The following is a 22,842-nucleotide window of genomic DNA, read 5'->3' as shown; positions in this document are numbered from 1 at the left end:
TGCTGCAAATAGCTTTACAATCAAGGAATATAAAGTAAACAGAAGAAACAAATATAGTCTTGGAGCATTATGGTAATGAAGAAGCAACTTTGGAGGAGGGATACCCAACCCTAGAAGTACCATTTTCATTGCCTATAAAAGCTGAGAGGTCTCTAAAACCTCTTTTACACCACCACCCCCCCCATTACAAATACTTGTATGAAAGACATTCCTGTGTAAATAAGGGGTATTTACTGAGCTGTTTACATTTAAATTGAGTTGCATTTCTTGAAGAGCTGTTAATTATCCTGTAATATAGATATCTGAGCGTAGGAGTAAAAATACCACAGGAAATTCAGTTGCTTAATGTCTCTAACTGAAGCAGTAAGAAGAGTTTGGATCAGAGAATAATGGACACTAGAGAAGGGCCCAGGCCACAGCGGGGACTGGCTCTCCTCACTCCTGAGACTTTCACAAAGATCCTTGTGGGGAAGGATTGGGAGTTTGTTCAGCACATTTACATAGCACTGCCTTTGTACCAACCTCTCCACTAGACACTTTATATGTTATTTCACTTAATACAACAGCCCAGTACGGGGATATGATCTTTCCTATTTTATGTGAATGGAAACTTTCTCTCAGACATTGAGGAACGTTCTCAAGTTACACAGCTCTGAAGTGGTTGCATCAGACTTCAAGTCTTTCTTTCTGTCATCCTCTAAAATCCAAGTTCTTTCTACTCCGGTCTGGCATACAGATTTATTTAAAAAAATTATCACAGTCTACCAGACTAAGTGCTAATAAACTACATACTTTTTGGTATGGTACTGGTAGTGTGAGGAAATGTGTCAAGGGTAACACTAATACTGCGGTGGGCAGATACATATGAAAATAACCCTCAATCTAAAGAACTTCCTGAACACAAATTCCCTATGTAAAGATTGGGCTTCATTCTATAGCTGCTCTTTGAGATCATGATTCTCCAGCTTTGAAAAAGAAAAACAAATTTTCATAAACCGCAAGGTTGTACCTGTGAGTGCCCAAGAGTTTTCAAGGGAAAACCTTATACTTATAAACTGTACTTGTATTTTATGAAAATGGCTTTCAGCTGCTAATTACATTCATATTGTCTTTCCTGTCCCTCATGAGTCTGGTACCAATCTGACAGGTATGTGATAAAAGTTAAATATCTTTTGAGGAAATGCTCTTTTGAGCAGTAAGCTTTTAATACAGAATAAGACTTTATCAGGCAGACAAGGAAGGAAAGCTATTCTAGAACATATACAAAGTTTGGAAATATTTAATGTTTGCACATTTTAAAAACTTTTAATATATTTTTTGAAACTATTTGGCTTTACAGACACTTGAGCAAATGGTACAGTAGTGTGTGTGTGTGTGTGTGTGTGTGGTATCAGTCAGTTTTTTTCCTTCTTCAAATAAAACACAAGAAAGGAGGCTCATTCCCCATCTCCATTCCGACATCAATGGTTTGTCCTCATTCTCACACTGATAGCAGTGTGTGGCTTTAACATTTCCCCAAGTCAGTGTAAGCCCAGCAATGTTCACAGGAGGAAGAGAATGTCTTCCATTGGTTTCCTCTACAGTATGGAGACACTTTTATAAACCTGATCTACCCCTGGGACTGGGTCTGGGGTCAGTGTGTCCCGACTCAGAAGTACATGGGAGGGGAGTCAATAAATGAACACAATCAGGGTTCTGTTAATTAGGAAAGTGGAAAATTGGGGAAGCATGAGTAGATTCTGAGTGTGGAAGCAATAGTGTCTACTAATGAGTTTATTGTCGAAAGCACGGTAACATTCAAATGGGAAATTTTCATCAGGCCTCTGAGAAACTAGAATTTCATCCAAGTTCCATGACCCAATTTTTTAATGTCCCTTCAACCATAGACATCCAATAACATTACAGGGTCAATTACTCTCCATCTTTATTTATATTTTTTGCTCCTAAAGACTAACTGACTCTAAATAGACCTTTAATCTAATCATCCAACAGGTTATTTATTGAGTTTCTACAATGCAACAGGCACTGTGCCAAGCAGTAGAGAGCAGAAACAAATGGCCAAAGAGTAGATTACATGAATAAAATATGTAATAAATTTGCAAAATTTGTAGTAAGTGCTGTAAAGAGAACTTTTCTCATATTAGATGCTATGAGAGTATGTGATGGGGGGGGGGTGAGGTGGTGGAGAGATTCACCTAGCAAGAGAGGTCAGTTGAGAAAACAGAACATATAGAAAGCTCAAGGATGAGTAGAAATGAAGTAGACAAATAGGGGAGGGAAACTATTTCCAGAGAAGGAAGAATATGTGCATTGACTCTGTGACAGAAAACAACATGGTTTGGATAAGAGATTGAAAGACCAGTGGAGCTGGATCCAGGAGAGCAAAGTGGTACCAGATGTGTCTGGTACAGGAGATAGTTAGATCTACCATTAGACTTTATCTCTTTTGGTTTTGGCTTCTGCTTTCTTAGAATTCCTGCTGCTTATGATTTCTGGTGACTGCCTTCTCTATCTTCTAGCTTCTTCCCACCTTCCTGTTAGAGGTGTTTCTGGATATCTCACATTCAGATCTTTAAGAGAGATTATCTAATGGTGTCAGCCAGTCAACATTCATGATAACATGGTTCCAATGGACAGACAGATTTCTCACAGCCACCAGTTGTGGCTATCCTACTTAGATAACTACTTTTATATTACATGTCCATCCTAGTTCAATCTAATGGCCAGAGTTGTGGGGCCATAGGTAATTAACCTGGTGAAAAGGAGCTTTACAAGAGAGGACCCTTACCATGTCCTGTCCAATACACAATGAACTGGGAATCAACTCTGGACTGTCTTCACATAACTGCTTTTTAATTAATACAGACCATGTAAATGATAACTTTTCTATATGTGTGTATTACTATTGATCAACAAAGGCATTTATAATTAATTACTACTGTTAAATTACTGCTATATGCTGGGCTCTGTGCTAAGTATGAAAAATGCAGAGATGCACTGAGAACTTTTGCCCTTAGTGAGCTCACAGGTAACAAGAGACACCAACAAGTAAACCAACAACTGCAGTAATGGTCTGGTAAGTGTCATAGGTAGATACAGGGTTCTCAGAGGGAGCAGCAGGCTCTTCTAGCTCAGTCATTAATAGGAATTAACCAGGAGAACAAAATAGGGAGACATCTATGAGACAGAAGAAACAGCATGTACAAGGACACAGAAACATGACAGAACATGGTGCATTGGGGAGTTGAAAAGTGTTCGGTATGGGTAGGATTGAAGAACTAGGCATAATGCATTATGGCTAAATATAGGAATTTTTTACTACTATTAATAATAGTAGTCAATACTTATTAAATACCTACTGTGTACCATTAGTATATATGATTTGTATGTGTGGGTATATATATATATATATATATAGCATTATGATAAAAATTTAAATAAAAATCTTTTAATTTGTGAAACGATTTCTCTCATAGCATAATTAGATTTTCAGTCAAAAGCAGTTCTCCTCTGTGTCCACTCTGCAAGTTAGAATGATGAAGAATGATGCCATTGTTGCAACAATTACTGCAAATGCCCCATCTAATCTTGTATCATTTCTGACTACATCTAGAACTTGAATATAAAATATCTGCAAACAGGGAAAATATTTGTGCTCCAATTAATAGCATCCACAAATCAGACCCTATTACAAAAAGGTTCAAAGAAAAACCTGTAACCCAGAAACCCAAATGATCTCATATAGAAGAAAATAAAACTAAAAACTGGAGAAGTGGGGATCCCTGGGTGGCTCAGCGGTTTGGCGTCCGCCTTCTGCCCAGAGTGTGATCCTGGAGTCTTGGGATCGAGTCCCATGTCGGGCTCCCTGCATGGAAACTGCTTCTCCCTCTACCTGTGTCTCTGCCTCTCTCTCTCTCTCTCTCTCTCTGTGTGTGTGTGTGTGTGTGTGTGTATGTCTCAGGAATAAATAAATAAAATCTTTTAAAAAATAAATAAATATATAAAAATAAAAACGAGAAATACATATATATAACTTGTTTAAAGCTCACCACCATGAAGAATAATACAGAAGTTAACATACTCAGTATGTAAATGAAAGTAAATTCTGGAATTCAGAAGTAAGCTTCTTTCCAAGAGTGTTGAGTTCTCCCTCCCCCTACTCAATTCCTCCCCTTTGTTAAATAACAGCAGAGGGACAAATACAAGATTTTAGAGTTTGCCAAATTTGCGAAAATGAGCAAACACAGCCAAATCTATAATAGTTACGCGTGGGGACATCCATAAGTAGGACAAAAATGAAGCAACCTTGCCAATATCATTTTTTAATTTTGAGAATTTTACTGTAATTTTGAGAGTGTGTATTTGAAGATGAAGTAGGCACAGAGGACTCCAGCTGCAACTCAAAGTTTGTAAGTTAAATTTTCAGTGTTTTCTTAACAAAAGTTGATTGAGTTCTTTTCATGTGCACGTTCTGTAAGGAATACAAAATAGAAAACAGCCTTAGCCTCTACCCTCAAGAAGTCTCCAACTGTTTATGGGATGTATGTAATAAAATAAGTGAATTTAGAAGTATCTGCCATGGTGTGAGATACCATTGGGGAAGTACAGACAATACTCTTTTTGAAAGAGTTCATGTTTTCTACTAATGACTATAAGATGGCATTCACACAGATTATCGGGACGCCGTCTACCCTGTAGCCACCACAGCAATTTCAAGTGCAAATTTAATCCTCTCAATCATCTCACCTCCTTGTTTAGTATAAGGGCCCTGTTCCTCTCAGACTGCAAGTTCAGACTCTAGCATGAATTACGTATTTCCTCATATCATGGTTTGCTACCCACCATTCATTATTCTAATTGTATCTTCCACCTCTCTCCTCTCTATAATGTATGTTCTGGATGGCCTGGACCCATTCCCCAAGGCACCATATTTAAATCCTTGTTCAGCTTGAGACCCTCTGCCTTTTCCCTTTCCCCACTGTTTGTGATTCTCCAGCAGACCTCAAACTCCTTCTGGTGAAGGATTCTGCCTCTCTTGTTCACCATCATGAAGGTCAACCGATAAATATTTAATAACTGAGAGTCCCTGCAAGTAAATAAGATTGATACGTCATGAGGATAGGCCTGGAAGAAAAGAGCTGGCCTATTTACAGATAGACAGGAAGAGAGGATAGGAAGAGGCCTTCTCAGAATTGTCACTATTGCTGATGAGAATGGTAGCTTCATGTCCCAAACAGTTGGGCTTTCTTCTTGGAGCTTAGTGTGATTTTGGGTCGTTTCTAGAATACAAACTGCTACTAAGGAAATGATAGCCGTGACTGTTAGCTTAGTATTGGTTCACTGTGGTCCAGCTTTTCTTCTCCCATGCTGAAAATGTTCTGTGTTTGTCTGATGGGCAATAGTTATAGTTATAAGGTAACATTTGTTTAGCACTTCCTGTGTGCCAGGCATTTTAAAGAAGTTATTCCATTCAGTCCTCATGATCACCCTCTACAAATCTTAAGGTAAGTAAACTAAAGAAATGAAAAGTAACTAACTTACCTGAGGTCTCACCGCTAGTGAGTAAGAAAGTCAGACCCCATGGTGACTTTAAATCTAGGATAGGCGGATACATGAATTGATGAATTACAGCAAAAAGCAAGGTTATTAAATAAAAAGTTCTCTATGGATGAGCTACCTAAATTTCCCCCAATTGGAGGATGTTGCAGTCCTGCAGTATTAATCCATTTACTGATAATGGCTGTGTTTATGAATATTTAACCTGAGAACTTTAGCAGTGATAATAATCTGTTGTTTCATTTTCACTGAGAATGTACTTTCTGTAAACGCTCATTTTGCCAGCTTAATTTCTTCAGCATTTTTGTTTACTTTGCAGTTAAGCCCCATTTTCAGTCTTATATTACCAAATTATTTATTTTTATCAAGAAAAGATTTACAAAAAAAAATAAAAGATTTGATTTCATGAGCAGTGTTGCAGTCTATATTAGGTTTTACTGATTATGGTGCCTGCCCTTGACAGTTTTATTTTGATGATTTTATTCGTTATTAATTGGACAAGAGGCTAAAGTGAGACTCTTCCATCAGCTATTTGAGGATTTCTTTATTGTGTGAGGCTGGTCTATCGCAATTGTCCCTAACTTTTTTTAACCTATTCTGTTAAAAAAAAAAAAAAAAAACATCATAAAACTATATACCACTTAATATTGTATATCAACTATACTTCAATATAAAAAAACCTCCTTGCACATATTTAAGTTTACATCTAAAATTTCTAAATTACATCTAAAATTTTTCAAGCTCATACATTTTTAAAAGATATAATATCCAATATGTTCTAAATACTGATATTTTAAGGTAAAATTGTTGCATCACTGTTGCATGAAAGGGAGATGTATGCTAAATGACTTCCAAAGGCCCAAGAACCAACCCTAAGACTGAAGAGAAAGGCCAACAAGTCCAGCTTGATGAGAAATGGTTTATTAAGTAAAATCATGGAGAGGGTCTTGGGCAGCTGCAAGAGGAGTAAATCTCCTGCAACCCCACATCCCTTTAAGACCTGTTTTTATAGCCCTAGAGGCTGGGAGTACACAGTGAGGGACCGCCCAGGAGGGGAAAGTTTAAGAATAGGTGTACATGTCACAGTCCTATCTCCAGGGCAGATCAAGAGTCTTATGCCCCAGAGAGTGTACTTAAAGGTGTGGTTAAACAAAAGGAAAGAATGTGTGTGTGTGGGGGGGGGGGGGGGGGGGGCGGGGAGTGCTGTGCTCAAGAAGTTTTAAGGTCACAGAATGGTCATCCTGGAGGATTTCTCCCAGATGATTAGCCTGGTTCACACAATCACTTTCCAGATGTATTCAGTAGAATCAAATATATCCAACAGAATAGTGATTTGATTTCTGTCATCACCCATTTTAAAATACATGAATAGAGATCCCTGGGTGGTTCAGTGGTTCAGCTCCTGCCTTTGGCCCAGGGCGTGATCCTGGGGTCCTAGGATCAAGTCCCGCGTCAGGCTCCCTCCATGGAGCCTGCTTCTCCCTCTGCCTGTGTCTCTGCCTCTCTCTCTCTTTCTCTATGTCTATCATGAATAAATAAATAAAATCTAAAATACATGAATAATATTTTTTCAAATGGACATTTTATGTATCTTTCTCTTTGAACTCCTATTTCCATTTGATTCCCTCCCCAAAATTTATCTCAGATATCTTATTCCTGAAGGTATTTTATTGCTTACTATATTATACTAATCTGCAAAATGTATATATCCACTTATGAATTAAAGTTTTTAAAGTTTTTTTTTTTTAATTCCTAGGACCATAGAATTTCAAGTATTTAATATTTTTATTCTGGAACAAATTGTTATTATAAATAACATCAGCTTATCAATCATACAGAAACAAAAATATATTGTGGACGTGGAAAAATAATTATTAAACACAAAAATGAAATGCTATTGGAAATGCATCTCTTAATGAGATGAATGGTTAATATTTCCACATATGAATATCGCTTGGACAATACAGGATCAATATTACAGCTGCTCCTAGCTTTCTTTATGTAGATCTGTTGAAAAACCTTGTTCACATAAGTCAAGGATATTGAAGTTTTATATTAGTAGTTATAGTTTTTTGTACCACTTCTGTTTTATGCTAAAAATCAGTCATCTATAATCAAAAATTATTTTTAATTATCTCTCCATTGTCAGCTCAATTAGATCCAACATCAGTCTGAAAGTGGATTGAGAAACCATCTGACTTACAAAAGGATTTTTTAAAATCTAGTTATTGAGAACATCGGCTTTTCAACATCTCCATCAGTATTTTGACTTCTCCCTTATTCGAGGCTCCTACCCCCTCAGCAGATGTTATACCCCAGGCAATACACCCTAGAGAATATATATATATATATATATATATATATATATATTTTTTTTTTTTTTTTTTTTTTTTTTTTTAATGGGAACAGGGCAATGGAAAAAAGTTACAAGAAAGAGAACCTGTACTTCCCGGTTCAGTCTTAGCCAGATAGATTTTAAGAAGTTGAGAATCTAGACATTTATTCTGTTAAATTACGTGTACCCAAGGATGCTGGGTGGCTCAGTGGTTGAGCATCTGCCTTCAGGTCAGGATGTCATCCTGGAGACCTGGGATCAAGTCCCACATCGGGCTCCCTGCATGGAGCCTGCTTCTCTCTTTGCCTGTGTCTCTGCCTCTCTCTCTCTTTCTGTGTGTGTCTCTCTCATGAATAAATAAATAAAATCTCTTTTAAAAAATTGTTTTTTAATAAATAAATAAATTACATGTACCTAACTTATTTCTTGGAAAGTTACTGCGTTGCTCACTTAGAAGAGGCTGTTCCGTTGCATTTCTATGTCAGTCCTTCCATGCACATCTAATTATTTCTTGCATCTTCCACTTCTCCATGCCTTGAGTGAGGAAATAACATCACCAAGACATTGTGGCAGGAACAGTGGGGAGAGAATGTCAGATGCGTGGCTGTCTCTGCGGCTCCCTACATCCTCACCCTATGTGCCACCACAGCAATTATCAGTCTGATGGTCCATCTTGCATGCAGGCCTTGTAGAAACAAAGCTGCTTCTATCTTATGGTTGGGCTTTCCTTCCTGGCCTTAGAATTCTCTCCATTTATCTGGCAGATGAGAAAAGAACACGCATCGTCACATCTGAATGTAAACATGATATTACTTTTGAATTATTCCATCTTGAATATATTTGTTATCTCCCAAATCCTTGAATGTTTATACGGAATTATTAAAGTCATGGGGACTTGTAATTGTACCTAGTACTCAACCTCTTTAATTAAGCTGGAAGGGCCAGTTGGTTAGATATGACGGCCTCCTGAACGCTAGAAAGGGCATGTCTGTTCAGCCTTCTGCAACGTTTTCATCAATTCTTAACAGAAAATATAACCTGCGGCACAATTCAGATCTTCCATATTCAAAAAAAAAAGTATTTGTAATACTTGTTCTAACATACGTGTTCAATGATTTCAGATCAGCAAAGAAGCACTAAACAAGTATTTTTTAGGTGATACAATATTCGCTGCCTTAAAAAGGGGGAAAGAAAGATAAAACTGATTTGACAGCCCTATACATGTTTCTGACAATATATACATGTCTGATACACATGAGTGCACAGCAACCCGATTTTTCTTCAACAGAATCATCAAATAATCTGTGTTAAGCACACATTTGGGTGAGATGGTTTACAAGGGTCTCTATGACATTTGTTTTATATTGCTTCCTGAATGCTTCAGTTCATAAGTGAGAGGGGCAGCAGACCTCAGCATAGGAGGCCAGCATGAACTCTTTCTTCCTCCCTTCACTTCTTCTGGATGGTAAGCAGTTGGCTCAAAATAGTTCAGTGGTCACTTAAGAAAATCACAAAGTTCCATAAGCTTTGGGATCAAGATGCTTTAATATTCTTGTTTATGACCTATGTGATGTCATAAAAATTAGATTTATTCAATTTTCAGAAAACAAAACTGAATTGGGATATTTAGCAACTGTTGATTAGATTTCAATATATTGAACTATATTAGATTGAAATCTAATTGAAATATATTCAATATATTAAATAATTTGGAGAAGCAGGCAATGTCAATCTTCCTATATCATCTGGTCTGTCCCGCCCTGCCTGCTGAGTTAGCACAGCAGCACCAGGAAGGAAACCAGGGCCTAGTCCTGCAGTGTGTGATGTCTAACAACACCTAGTGACTCGGAGTTTTTTCTAGTACTTTTCCCTGCCTTAGGCAGTTTTTTAGCAGAGTGCCTCTCATAAGAAGTCCTCCCATGAACAGTTTTACCAACTCCCTAGACGGTGTATTTCTGGAAAGTCCTAGAGGATAGAGCTCTGGCAAGTACCCCTGGCAGAGCACCAGAGTGACTTCACCCTACAGTGAGCTACAGCCATACCTATACCTTCCTCCCACATGCTGAGTGAAACCCCCTTCCTCCCGCATGCTGTATTTCTTCCGTGTCCTTTCCAGACAAAGTTTAACATCATGCAGTTAGTGAATTACAAATAAAGGGTACAGATTCATTTCACAGAACAAGCAAGCAATTAAGGGTGAATTTGGGGCAAAGTTGGTGAGACAGTCTTACAGGGAGTGCTTAAGAAGTCAGACTAACTCCTGTGTGTTTGTGAACTACCTGCCTGCTATAAGTAAAATAATGGAAAGGAACACCTGGCCAAATATTCACTACATAATTCCCAAAGAGAAAAATAAGAAAAAGAGAAAAAAAAAATAAGTAAACATGTAAGTGAATGTGTGTGTGTGTGTACATGTGTGTGTCTCTGTCTCCTGGCACAACGATTTTCCTATATGGGTGCCAGTACAGCTTTCATGAAAAGATTTTCTTTTTTTTTTTTTTTTCTGAGTTTATACTTATAGTACTGTGTGGGCTTTCAAATGACCTTACTAGTTTTATTTTTTAGTGAAATAATGGTGCGGAAGATTGTTTTTCTTGTTTTGGCTGTTTTGTCTTAAAATTTCCCCTACTTGACAAAAAAGGTATCAATCTTGTATCAGTACTCTTTCCATTAAAAAAAAAATTATACTGATCAGTGAAATTCAAGTCTGGAGAACATGGCACCCAACTAAATATTTATTAATATAAACTGTGGTGAGTCTCTATAACCCTTTTATGAAAGTATAGATTTACATTTAGTTTTACATTTAGAAGTCAAAACGATAGTTGTCGCTTTTTGCTCAGCAATAAAAACATGTAAACTTATAAACAGGACTTAAATAATAACTAAGGCCAGGCACTTAAGGTTCACTGTCTCTACTTAGACTAACTAGCCATAGTATTATTATCACTCTTTCAGATGATGAAAATCAGATGGAGTTAAATAATTTTTCCAAGGTCCTATAACTGCTACATAGCAGAGCCAAGATTTGAATAGGAGTCTGATTGGCTCCAAAATGTTTCAGGATTTAAACAGATGTCTGACTGCCTCCAAAAACATTTTAGCATCTAGGGAAAGACAAAAACTGAATTAAGGAGTTAGAAAATGGAATTTTCAAAAAAATGCAAGACTAATGGATCATTTTTTTCTAGAGAAAAGAAATGTAAAAAAAATTCATAACTTGTTTGCAAAGCTAAAGGAATATCATGCCTGTAGAATTCAACTAGTTTTCATTTCACCAAAACAAATATACATGGAGTAGACTATACAGAGTATACTAATACAGGTAGAAATGTGTTTTGTATCATTAATATACATTGGTGTACCAGGAGAGAATGTGTTTGTTGTAGATTTGACTGCAGTGCCTTTATCAAATATGGACTTATGTGTATCATGTAACAAGAAGTGCAGATGTGGTGGTTGCCAACTTTGCTGCAATTCCCTGTGGCCTTCCTCTCATGGTTATACAATTGCTGCTACAGTTTCTGTCATTACATCTCCACTCAAGAAAGAAGGAAAAAGGAGTGTGCCAATTACATAAAACTCATTTTGTCAGCTGATACATCCCCATCTGACTTTGCTTTTGTTCTCATTAGCTCTGGGTCAAGTGTCCTTATCACCAGGTTCAAGGGAATTTGAGAAAGCAAGGAATAACTTTGCTATGATTGGCTTAGGCTGGGGATAGGCCATATTGGCCCCAGGACCAAATTCAGTCCACCCCTGTTGTTATAAATAAAGTTTTATTGGAACACAGCCACACCCATTCATTTATATGCATTGTCTCTGACTGCTTTCACTCTATAATGGCATAGTTGAGTAGTTGTGATAGAGACCATATGGCCTTTAAAGTCTAAAAATATTTGCCTTTTGTCCTTTTACCACAAATATTTACTATCCCTGCCTTAGACTAATCATGATCCATTGCCTGGTGTTGACCACATGGACACTGGTACTAACTGAGCTTCTTGTTAAGAAGGAAGAAAGAAGAAAAGGAATATTAGAAGAGAACCAATGACATATGTCAGGTTACCTTATCCAACTAATTATATATAAAACCAAAAAACTATAATATATTTTCTGTTTTAAGTCACAAGATCACTTGAGACGTATAATTTTCCTGCTCCTTCATTTCTTCATGAGCCAACTAAGAAAGTTTAGAAAGGTAGAAATTTTGCAAATACTGGATATGGAATCAAATGATGACAGTGTTGTGATATATCATGAATTCAGGAAACTAATCCTTAATTTACTTTCATATAGCACTAAGATATTGTCAGACTAAATCTTAGACACACATTGTACTGATTGATACTTCCCTTTAAACTCATTATTTTAGGTTCTTGCATACACTGAAGGACTTCACGGAAAATGGATGTTCAGCGAGATACGAGCTGTATTTTCAAGACGTTATCTTCTACAAAACACTGCTTTGGAAGTATTTATGGCAAACCGAAGTAAGACCTCTTAAATATTTTGAAAGGAAATGTGTTCATATTTGGATATTGTTTATTTACAAGGTGTGATACAGTCTTCATTTTTCCCTGCTGTATTTCTCTCTTTGATATGCCCTCACTAAAACAAAAATTAAAACTAAAATTAGTTTGAAAATGTTAATCCTAATTTCTTATGGATAAAGTTATACAGAAAGCTGATTTTCCATGAAGATTCATTACTTCTACAAATAAATCATGATAGGCACTTGAAAATTATTCCTAAAATTGGTGGTTGGCTCTCCTGTGGTTTTCTAAATCATGTTTTTTCTTCTTACCACAGCCTCGGTTATGTTTAATTTCCCTGATCAAGCAACAGTAAAAAAAGTTGTCTATAGCTTGCCTCGGGTTGGAGTAGGGACCAGCTATGGTTTGCCACAAGCCAGGTAATTATATCGTATTACACATTATCTATAGTTCATTAACATATTTTAATCTCAATATGACAGAAATGTAAATAAGGTTATGCAATAATTATTTTAAGAACCAAGGAATTTTCTTTCTCTGCAAGCCATTTGTAGGGAAAGAGGTTATGAAAACCGCTATTTTAAGAATGACAGAATAGTTCATGTATAGTTTTATTTAACACATATATAAATGAGGAAGTAAAAAAGTTGATTGCATATTATGGCTAGCATATAACTAAGACATTTTTGCTTAAGATATTACAAAAAAACTTACCAAAAGCCTCATGATATTTGCGATTAATTTTTCTATAATCACATATAAATTGTTTTTGCAAATGCTGTGTATAGATGCTTCTTCATGAAATTAGTAAAACTCTTAGAAATTGTTGAGATTAACAGTCTTGAATGACAATGTGGTTTTAGCCATTTCCTAAATCTTTCATCCTGTTATTTTAAAATATCATTTTGAAATCTTATTGAAAGATACTGATCTAATAGATAACACAGTCAGTAATTATGTGTATCACTAAATTCATTTAGTCAGTTTTTAGCTCCAAGTAACTGAACATCTGTCTCAGAGTGACTTAAAGGGGTGTTTTGCTGTTTGAGTCTTATTTTCTAAAAGGTCTGGAGTTAAGGAGTTGCCAGTACTGGCTCAGGTTCAATGATGTCAGGACCTTCAGTTGACCTCATGTTCATAAAATAACCACTAGTGCTCCAGACACCACAGTTTCACCAACCGCATGAAGGTGGGGAGGAGACATGAAGGATTGTTCCTCGAGCTTCTATGTTTTAAGAAAGAATACATTTGTCAGACACCTCCACAATCTTTATCTCAGGTCCCTTTGGCCTGAGTGGGGTCACCTTCCTGTCCTTAAAACAATTACTGCCAAAGTGGGATGAGTTTAGGCCAATCATCCTCCAAGTAAAATTCAAGGTAAACTGTACCTCTGAACTCCAGGCCACCTCGTACTTCAACAAAATAGGTTTCCTCTTGGCAAGAAAGGAAGATACCAGTGTTGAATAAACAAACAACAGTGCATAGTTTTTTGTGTCCATGGGAATTATTGCAGAGCCCTGCACGGAGGGAAAGAAAAACTAATCTTTGTCTTCCCTCAATAGGCTACAGTCATTTGAAGGACAAGGGCCGTGTCTTACTTATCTTTTCATCTACAGCACCCAGCACAGTGCCTAATTGCCAGGGTGCTTTGTAGGTGCTTTGCCACTGGAGTTACCTTGCATTGCGGTGCATCAGCTCTCGTATTACTAAGCTTACAGTGTAAGACCAATCCACTGACATGTATGTACATGCTCAGGCTATTTACTAGTAGAAGGACAAGACAGAATGAAAACATTAGTGGATAATGAAGAAGGACTTATGTAGAATACAGGTCAAAGGAAAGATGCATTTAATCTATCCAAAAAGGATAATGAGGTTAGTTTTGCAAGACTTGTTCTTACTGAATTGAAGTTGACTCATGCAATCACTACTTCCTTTCCCAGGTACTTACAGACTGTTTGTTTAATCATCAATTCAAGAATTTTTCCAGGAATTGACATTAAGAACTGACAAATAAGTCTCACTTTTTCCTTTTTAAAAAAAATGATCTTCTGCCTCCTGACATCTTTCTCAATGATCATGATTCTTCAGAGGTTACCAATAGGGGTTTCTCAGTGACATGTATAAGTTCCTTCAGGACTCTTGGACTGGTCTGGACCTGGATGCATTTAAAACAACCAGAAGCTCTCTTACTCTCTATTGTTTCCCTTTTACCACATTTGGTCTCCTTTGGCTTTTGGAAGATTATCCTTCTTGATGGAAAAACTGTAAACAAAATAGATGTTTAATAGTTTTGGGTTTGCTGTTGTTTCAAACAACCATTCTATGTTAAAAACCATCCGGTTCTTTGTTTCGCACCTTCCCCCCCCCCAAAAAAAAGGTTCAACTTGTTCTTAATTTCCTAATATTCTCAAAAGTCCAGTTTTACATATTTCCTGTTATATATAGGATGAGGGTAGGAGAAATGTTGAATCTAGACTTAGGCCTGCCACTTACTGGCTGGGTAACAGGAACAGAACCTGGTACTTAGAAGGAGCTCAATACATATTAGTGGAAAGAATGAAGAACAATAGCACTAGGCCAGAGGAATGACGCTTTCATCTGTAAAATGGAGACAGTATCTTTTAAAAGAGATGCTTTATGAATGTCTTGAGATTGTAAACTGAAGACTTTGTAAACTATAAACATACACACTATACAAATATATGCAACATATACAGACGGAGGGATGAAATAAGGGAAATAATGCTTTATAAACTAAAAGTATAGTCGCTGGCATAGGGGATGTTCTCAGTAAATGATAGCTATGGATATTAATTAATTAAAGAGGCATTCATTAGGCTATGCTAACTTAATGGATATATTCTTTTCCTTCTAAAAGGACAAAGCAACAATCTGATTTGTAATGTGATCTCTTTGGTGCGCTTGCCCAAGAAATTGCTTAAATGATATGCGAAGTCAATTATTCTAGCAATATGTCCACCTTTGAATTTGGTAAATTTTTTTTGTTTATAAATCTTATGGATTTAGCTTAGAGTAAGTTCCCTAGTGTTTGATAAACTGCTTAAACATTAAAACCCAGTGTCAAGAAAACAGAATGAAGCTCTTCCTGATTCACAGATGGCCATCTTCTCACTGTGTCCTCATCTGGCAAAAAGGAGCTCTCTGCCCTTTATTCTTAAAACAACTACAATCCTAAAACAATGTGATTATTATCCCATTTTACAGAGAAGAAATTTTTGAGTTAGATATGTTACTTATCCTGCCCAAGATCATAGCTCACTCTCAGTTTCTATCTTGTGTCATTTGTCATGGTTTCCCACTTTGGTCGTAAGAACACCACCTTCAACTCTGCATAATGATGGAAAAATACTGGCAAAAATCTGCACATATTCTGGATTCCATGCTGATTATCAGTATTCGGTTAATGTATTTTTCTATTCAAATAGTGCAATTATTAACTTTGGATTTAATCAGATGCTTCAGTTACTAAAGATATATGTGGTTGTAGCCATAGGGTCGGTGATATTAAATGGTCATGTTTCATTATGATACTTAATAGTTTTTATCTCAGAGGGCAATTTTGTCTTCACCTTATCCCCCACTTCTAAATGCATCCTACTATAGCTCAAATACATACCACCCATCCTCATTCTAACATCTAAAGTTGTTATGGGTTATTTTGGAAAGCCCTATAATTTACTGTTTCCCATTTTGCTTCTTCATGTGATTGAATTATTTAATTTTTTATCATCACATCTCAGCTTCAGCCATTTTTTCTTTGAGGGTGAGCAATAAGTCAGGTCATGTAGTACGTACTTACTGAGAACCCCACTATATACTAAGCATTGCTAAATGCTAAGTGTATAACAGTAAATAAAACAGGATTCCTGCTCTCAGTGAGTTTATAGTGGGAAAGATGGAGCAGTAAATAGGAAAAACTGATTCTTTCCCTGGACCTGCTTATAATCAGCTTTTCTCAATTCATTTCCCATAGCCACATTTTTCTCACTGTCATATACTCTAAGAGTGACTTTCTAAGAGTGCAGACTTCCTCCCATGATTCCCATTATTTATACTTAGTAAGATTTGTTTGATTTTGTGTTTGGGGGTATTTTTGATGGTCAGAATTATTTCCAGATTAGCAATTTTCTTCTTAAATTGCTTGGGTTCAAAATGTCAACAAAGGAATTCAGAACTTTATTATATACATTGCTTTTAGCAGACTTACCTGAGCATGCCACAGTTAAAATTTTTGGTCAGAATAACCAAAAAATGATTATAATAGTAATACCATGCAAATTAGACCAGCATATGATTATAATAGTAGCACAATGAAAATTGGACTAAGCATAGTTTGTTAATTCCTTGATAATTCAGAGACTATTTTAGCATGTTGCCATGACAACATCAGAATCATGGCTAAAGCTTATAACAAAATAGTTGTGTGAGTGGAAGTATAGCTGGGAAAATTTTGAATATTGGTACCAGTATGATCAAAAACTGGAAGCACTGTAAAAATCATATTACAAATTAATTGAGAAGTGTACTGAATTTTAGAATTGAAGTATGAAATACGTATACCATTTACCATTACAATTAAGTGAATCATTAGGCTCATGGTTCCTTTGGAGTTAGTACAAGTCAAATATATGTTACTAGGAAAGTTCTTCAAAAATGTTAATACTTTAAACATTGAGTTACACCCAATTATTCTTGAAACTCTTAATTCAGATTTTAATTGGAGATAACAGGTTCATTTCCATCCTTCCTCCCTCTCTCCTTTTCCTCAACTAACGTGTATTTTAGCTCCTACTGTGCACAAGACAGTACCTAATAAGATTCCATGTGAATAGAAAAATTTGATGATAATACATGAAATCTATTTCATGTAGCCTTAAGCCTACGGGTCCCAAACTGAGCAGTGGCAGCCATTACTATATGAAGTTTAAGTCAAATGCTTGTAAGCTAGTACCTGACTACCTATATCTACTTAACTTATTAGCATGGAAAAGATTTGCTGTATTATTTAAAAGCTACTTTACTTATCTTGAGTAGAGTTTTACCTTTTTTGTTCTTGTTGACTTGTAAAATACCCATTTGTAGCCATATTATACAAATAGGTGTTTTCATAATGGTTTATTCTGAGTAACTAAATGTATCATTTCTATGGTAGAATTTTCAAAGATTGCTAATATCTGTAATTAAAATGTATTTTAAATTAGGCTAAGGATAAGCCATAAATTATTTTAAGTGGATTGTTATTAAACCAATGTATTCATTAATATTGATTTTTAAAAGTCATGAGTTAAAAGAGACTATGTTTGTTATGGTTTGCTTAATTGCTAGGAGGATATCCCTGGCCACTCCTCGACAGCTTTATAAATCTTCCAACATGACTCAGCGTTGGCAAAGAAGGGAAATTTCAAACTTTGAATATTTGATGTTCCTTAACACTATAGCAGGTAAGGCATCCCATTCTTTAATCTCATAATATGTTTGTGTTGATCCAAATCATTGGTAATGTGACTTGATAGAATACATTTTTTCCTTGAAATTCAAATACAGCATTAGAATAAATATTGAAGCACTCATATTAAGTGTTGTCAGAAACTATACAAGCCGATACTGAGGTTTTAGATGCATTTGTTGTTGAAGAGGCTTTTCCTTGCTCTCCTTTTGCCATTTCCTTCGCTGACAGCTTTGTCTGAAGGTTTATTAGAGTCAACAAACCATTGCCAGAAAGTGTCTGGAAATAATAATGGGAAAATGTAATTTCCCTACTTTGTCATTCTCAGCAATAGCAGCTAGACAGGAGAATAACAACAGGATTGTGTCTAGTACAGATGTCACCTGGATTATGGCATGATTGGGTTACAGGATCTTTTTTTCTTAAAATCTTCAAATAAAAATACAAAATCCGATTGGATTTCTAAATGATGAGTAACTGCCATCCACCTCAGCAGTACCATGCTTGTAAATTAGAAGAAGGCAATGGCTTTGTTTTTCTGTCAAATCCGGGGCTGTCAGTGGTTAAACATGTTTATGAGATTTAAGTTTCTCTCTTTTTTCCTAAATTAAGCTCCAAAAGCCCTTTTTCACGTTGAATTACAAAAGTTTACTTCTATAAATCAGGCTCTACAAAAACTTTTTTGGAATCAGATTAACTGAAATAACTACAGAAATACACATGCTTCCCTTTGGTTTATTGTTCTATTATGAAGAAAGGCTCAGAACCACTAATTTAGAGCCATGTTCTCTGAATCATTGCTTAAAAAGATAACTGCTTAATATTACTCTTGAAATTGATCATGTATGTGTGAATGCAGATGCTATAGAGATATACATATTAAATATGGATGATACAGATATGTATTAGGCAAGAGAATGCAATTTGTGAACAAAAAGGGATAAAAAAGTTGTTGGAAATGGTTTTGCACTCTAATCATTTAATAAATATTGTAATGTTAATGCCTTTGCTAATAGGATACTAGAGGTATAACTATAGGATTATTTCATAAATTAAATTTCATTATATCTTTATACACATGCCTCCATTATATATATATATAAGATATATATGATATATATAAGATATATGTATATATGATATATATATAAGATATATGTATATCTTCATGACACATTTATGACATATATTGTACATATATATATCCGTATACATGATGTTTGTGTCATGAAACTTATTTACTCCCTCAAAGACACAGGAAATGGATTATACTGTTTAATTAGCACATATTACTTACCTGTGTAGATGGGGTGACTTAAATATCTGAAATGTAAAAAACTCCATTAGCACTTTCAACTAACAGCATGATGTAGGGGCGCCTGGATGGCTCAGCGGTTGAGCATCTGCCATCAGTTCAGAGCACGATCCTGGAGTCCTGGGATCGAGTCCCACATCGGGCTCCCTGCACGGAGTCTGCTTCTCTCCCTGCCTACGTCTCTGCTCCTCTCTCTCTATTTCTCTCTCTCTCTCTCTCTGTCTTTCATGAATAAATAAATAAAATCTAAAGAAAAAATAACAGCATGATGTAGCAGAAAGCAGCTTCAATGCCTAAGAGAAGAAAGAATCTCAGATGTGCCTGCTTTGTCCTAGAGCATAGGTGGAATTTCCAGTTTTAACCCTATCTTGGACTTTAATCTTTCAGTAACCAGATTTAATATGTTCACATTTGTTGTAATAAGTGATACATTTGGTCTTACATCATCTCATTTTATACTGTTGTTTTAAAAATACTATTTTTTGTATTTTTTTTTGTTTTTTCTTAGCCTTACACATTTTTGCCCACTTTGTTAGTGATTTAGAATGTAGGCATCTTGTTATTAATTCTCCTGGAGATATGTATAAATTTTTTAAGACCTTCTGAAATATATCTCTCTTATTTTTGAACTCAGAAATGAATGAACGGTTAACTCAACTTTAATTCAACTTACTCCTCATTCATTGCCTATCTTTGTCAATATGATTTACTACCCAGAATCCATATTCTTATTGAACTCTCATTTTTTGGAGTCCATCTATTTTACACGTTATGAAGGATTTCAAACTCTATTAAGATTTTTTTCCTGTTAATGTAATGTACTGCATTACCTTACTTTCAGCCACATTGATCTTTACCTGATTTTTAGAATAACATTTGTTCTCTTTACATTCTTCTGCAATATTTTTCCATTTCACTGTGTTAGGCTTTTGTGTTATCCTTGAGAAATCTAGCAGTACTCATTGTCTACCATATGTCATAGATGAGTGTATGATTTTTTCCCTTGGCTGTGCTAGCTATTTGGAGCTGTGTATGTAAAACTGGAAGAGGAGGTGCTATACCTCACTCTCACAACTCAGTTTCCAGTTGAGCTGGCATTAATATTAAACTGTTCTGCTATTCTAAGATGGGATTCTATCTGTCTTTCTGGATGGAATGTGGTCTAGTTAATTGTTTCAAAGGACTCTTCAAGTCTCCATCCTTTCCCACTACATTTTACTGAAGTCAGATACACTTCCACAGTGTGGTGCAGTATCACTTATAACCACTGCCTACTTCATGCCTGTTGCTTTTTGGGATTTTCTCTGTCAAACTCAGATAGATCACAGTCTGGATAGAGATAACATTGTGATCCCTTCTGAAAGCTACACCTTGATGTAGGAAAAGACGTTAGGGTTCAAAGCTGATGTCCAAGAAAGAATTCTTGAAACATCTTAGGTGCAAAAAGGTTTTATTAAAGCATGGGGACAGGACCTGTGGGCAGAAAGAGCTGCACAGAGGTCATGAGGAGTGACCCATTATATACTTTCAAGTTGGGAGGGGGTTAGGGAGAGCCATAAGTCTCTAAGGAATTTCAGAAGCAAGACAGGACCTTGAGGGGCTGGCTAGCTATTGTTGGGAAAAGGTCATTTATATTACTGTCTAATAAAACCTTAGTCATGAGATCCTTCAGATGTGTATCGGTGGGCCATATGTTTGGGGGATGATTGCCAATTTGTATCTTGGGGGTTAAAGATAAAGGAAGTTTCCAAAGGAATTTTTATATGTTAAAGTAAACTTACAGGATCTTGGGACCGGGCTAAGATTGCCTTTTGCCCTTAGCAAAGTAGTAACATCGAGGCAGTTGAGTCTCTAGAGGAAGATCACTCTGCTTGCTTCAAGGACCTGTCAATGGACTCTAAGTAGTATGGAAATTTAGTATATTTTCTTCTGCCTTTTTTTTTTTTTTTTTTTTTTTTTCTTCTGCCTTTGTTTCACACATCACATCTGAGCAATATGGACACTGGTTGTTGTTGTTTTTTGTTTGTTTGTTTGTTTGTTTGTTTTTTCTAGTTGGGACAGTTTCTGAGCCAGAGCATGCAGGTCATAAGGGATATTTAAGTGCCATCCTGTTCTCTTTTGAATCATTGGGGTCTATTTTATTTAATGACATAAAGAATGTAGAGGCCACAGGCTTTTTAAAAAAAGAATTTAGTAGACTTTTCCTTTATAGTGATTGTAACTAAACTTTAAAGCCTGTCTGTTGGAGACAGTGGGATAAAAAGAAGTATAAAATTAGGACTAGAAACTCTAAGCACTTACAACTGGATGAGTAAATGAAATATACATAAATAAGGCATTAAATATACAAAAATATACATTTTAAGACAGCTGATATAAGTGCTGAGTAAGAGCTGTAAATAATGAATGCTGTGCTAGCTAAGCAAAGTGGAGGAAATTTAAATATGTGTTTGTCTAGGGAGGAAGAAAAGAGTGGAGCTTCACAAATTTCTGCCAGTCAGATATGTGATGTGTTCAGTGGACATGAATACTGTATCTTGGCTGGAACAGAGAATAATAGAAGATAATACTGGAGCTATCAGTAAGAGCCAGATTGTAAAGAGCCTGATCTTAGACTCTTAAGAGTCAGTATGATTTTGGAGTGGAAGGAGAGACACCATGGAATTTTAGGAAAATTTAGGTGACTATGTGTGGCCTGAATCAGAAATAAGATAGCCTAAAGTTAGGGAGAGCTGTTGATAGAAGAATATTACAGGTCTCCAGATATGAAGTCAATTTGTTCAATTTTTTAGTAAATAGTTACTGAACACACGTTCTGGTGCTGACACTACAGAGAAAACTAAAGTATGGTTTCTGCCTTTGAAGAGATCATAATGTAGTCAGCAAAACACACAGGGGCACCAGCAATTCCAGGAAAAAGTGATAATTATTAAAATGGGAGAATATACAAAGCCACTTGGAGTTACAGATCTAGAAGGCATTACTTTAAAAGATCGGGAAAAGCTTCTCATAGGTAACACTAACTTGGAAATTGTAATGTGAGAAAGAATTTACTAGAAAGTAAACAGCATTCCAAGAGAAAAGAAGATGTGGGGCAGCCTTGGTGGCTCAGCGGTTTAGCCCCGGGTGTGATCCTGGAGACCCAGGATCGAGTCCCATGTCGGGCTCCCTGCATGGAGCCTGCTTCTCCCTCTGCCTGTGTCTCCGCCTCTCTCTCTCTCTGTGTCTCTCGTGAATAAATAAATAAAATCTTTAAAAAAAGAAAAGAAAAAAGATGTGGGGTGAAGAGCTGGATTAGAGTAGTGGCAGCAGGTATGGCACAAAGAGAATGAGAGACAGAAAAGTGCGTGACTCCATATATAGTGCCATTTTACAAAAAGTAGAAATCACTGTGATGTGCTCTAGTTCAGTGGTTGACAAGTGTGGCCCCCAGACAGGCAGTGTCAATGTCACCTGGGGACTCATTAGACTCCCCTCCTCAGACTCCTCCTCAGAACTCCTGAATCAGAAACCCTGGGAGTGGGGTCCAGCAATCTGCGTTTCATCAAGCCTTCTAGGTGGTTTTGATGCATTTGCAGTTTGAGCACCATTGCTCTAGCCACTTAAGACCTAATTATCAGAACAATGCATCTAAAAACATTTAGAACATACAAATGGCATGCAGTTACAT

The 22,842-nt window shown here is 36.3% G+C and overlaps 1 protein-coding gene across 11 annotated transcripts in view; it reads left to right on the top strand.

Moving 5' to 3' along the window:
• NBEA (neurobeachin) overlaps positions 1-22,842 on the top strand; it is a 674,173-nt gene that overhangs the window by 535,083 nt on the left and 116,248 nt on the right. For all 11 annotated transcript variants that reach the window (XM_072795453.1, XM_072795459.1, XM_072795454.1 and 8 more), the window contains 3 exons: positions 12,267-12,384; positions 12,704-12,806; positions 17,737-17,852. In XM_072795453.1, coding sequence (XP_072651554.1) covers positions 12,267-12,384; positions 12,704-12,806; positions 17,737-17,852 — 337 coding nt within the window. The remainder of the gene's footprint in view (positions 1-12,266; positions 12,385-12,703; positions 12,807-17,736; positions 17,853-22,842) is intronic.

This window comes from Canis lupus, chromosome 24 (genome assembly GCF_048164855.1).
Source record: "Canis lupus baileyi chromosome 24, mCanLup2.hap1, whole genome shotgun sequence".
Taxonomy (NCBI): domain Eukaryota; kingdom Metazoa; phylum Chordata; class Mammalia; order Carnivora; family Canidae; genus Canis; species Canis lupus.
The sequence above is the reverse complement of the archived record's forward strand: the minus strand, read 5'-3'. Positions and strand labels throughout refer to the sequence as shown.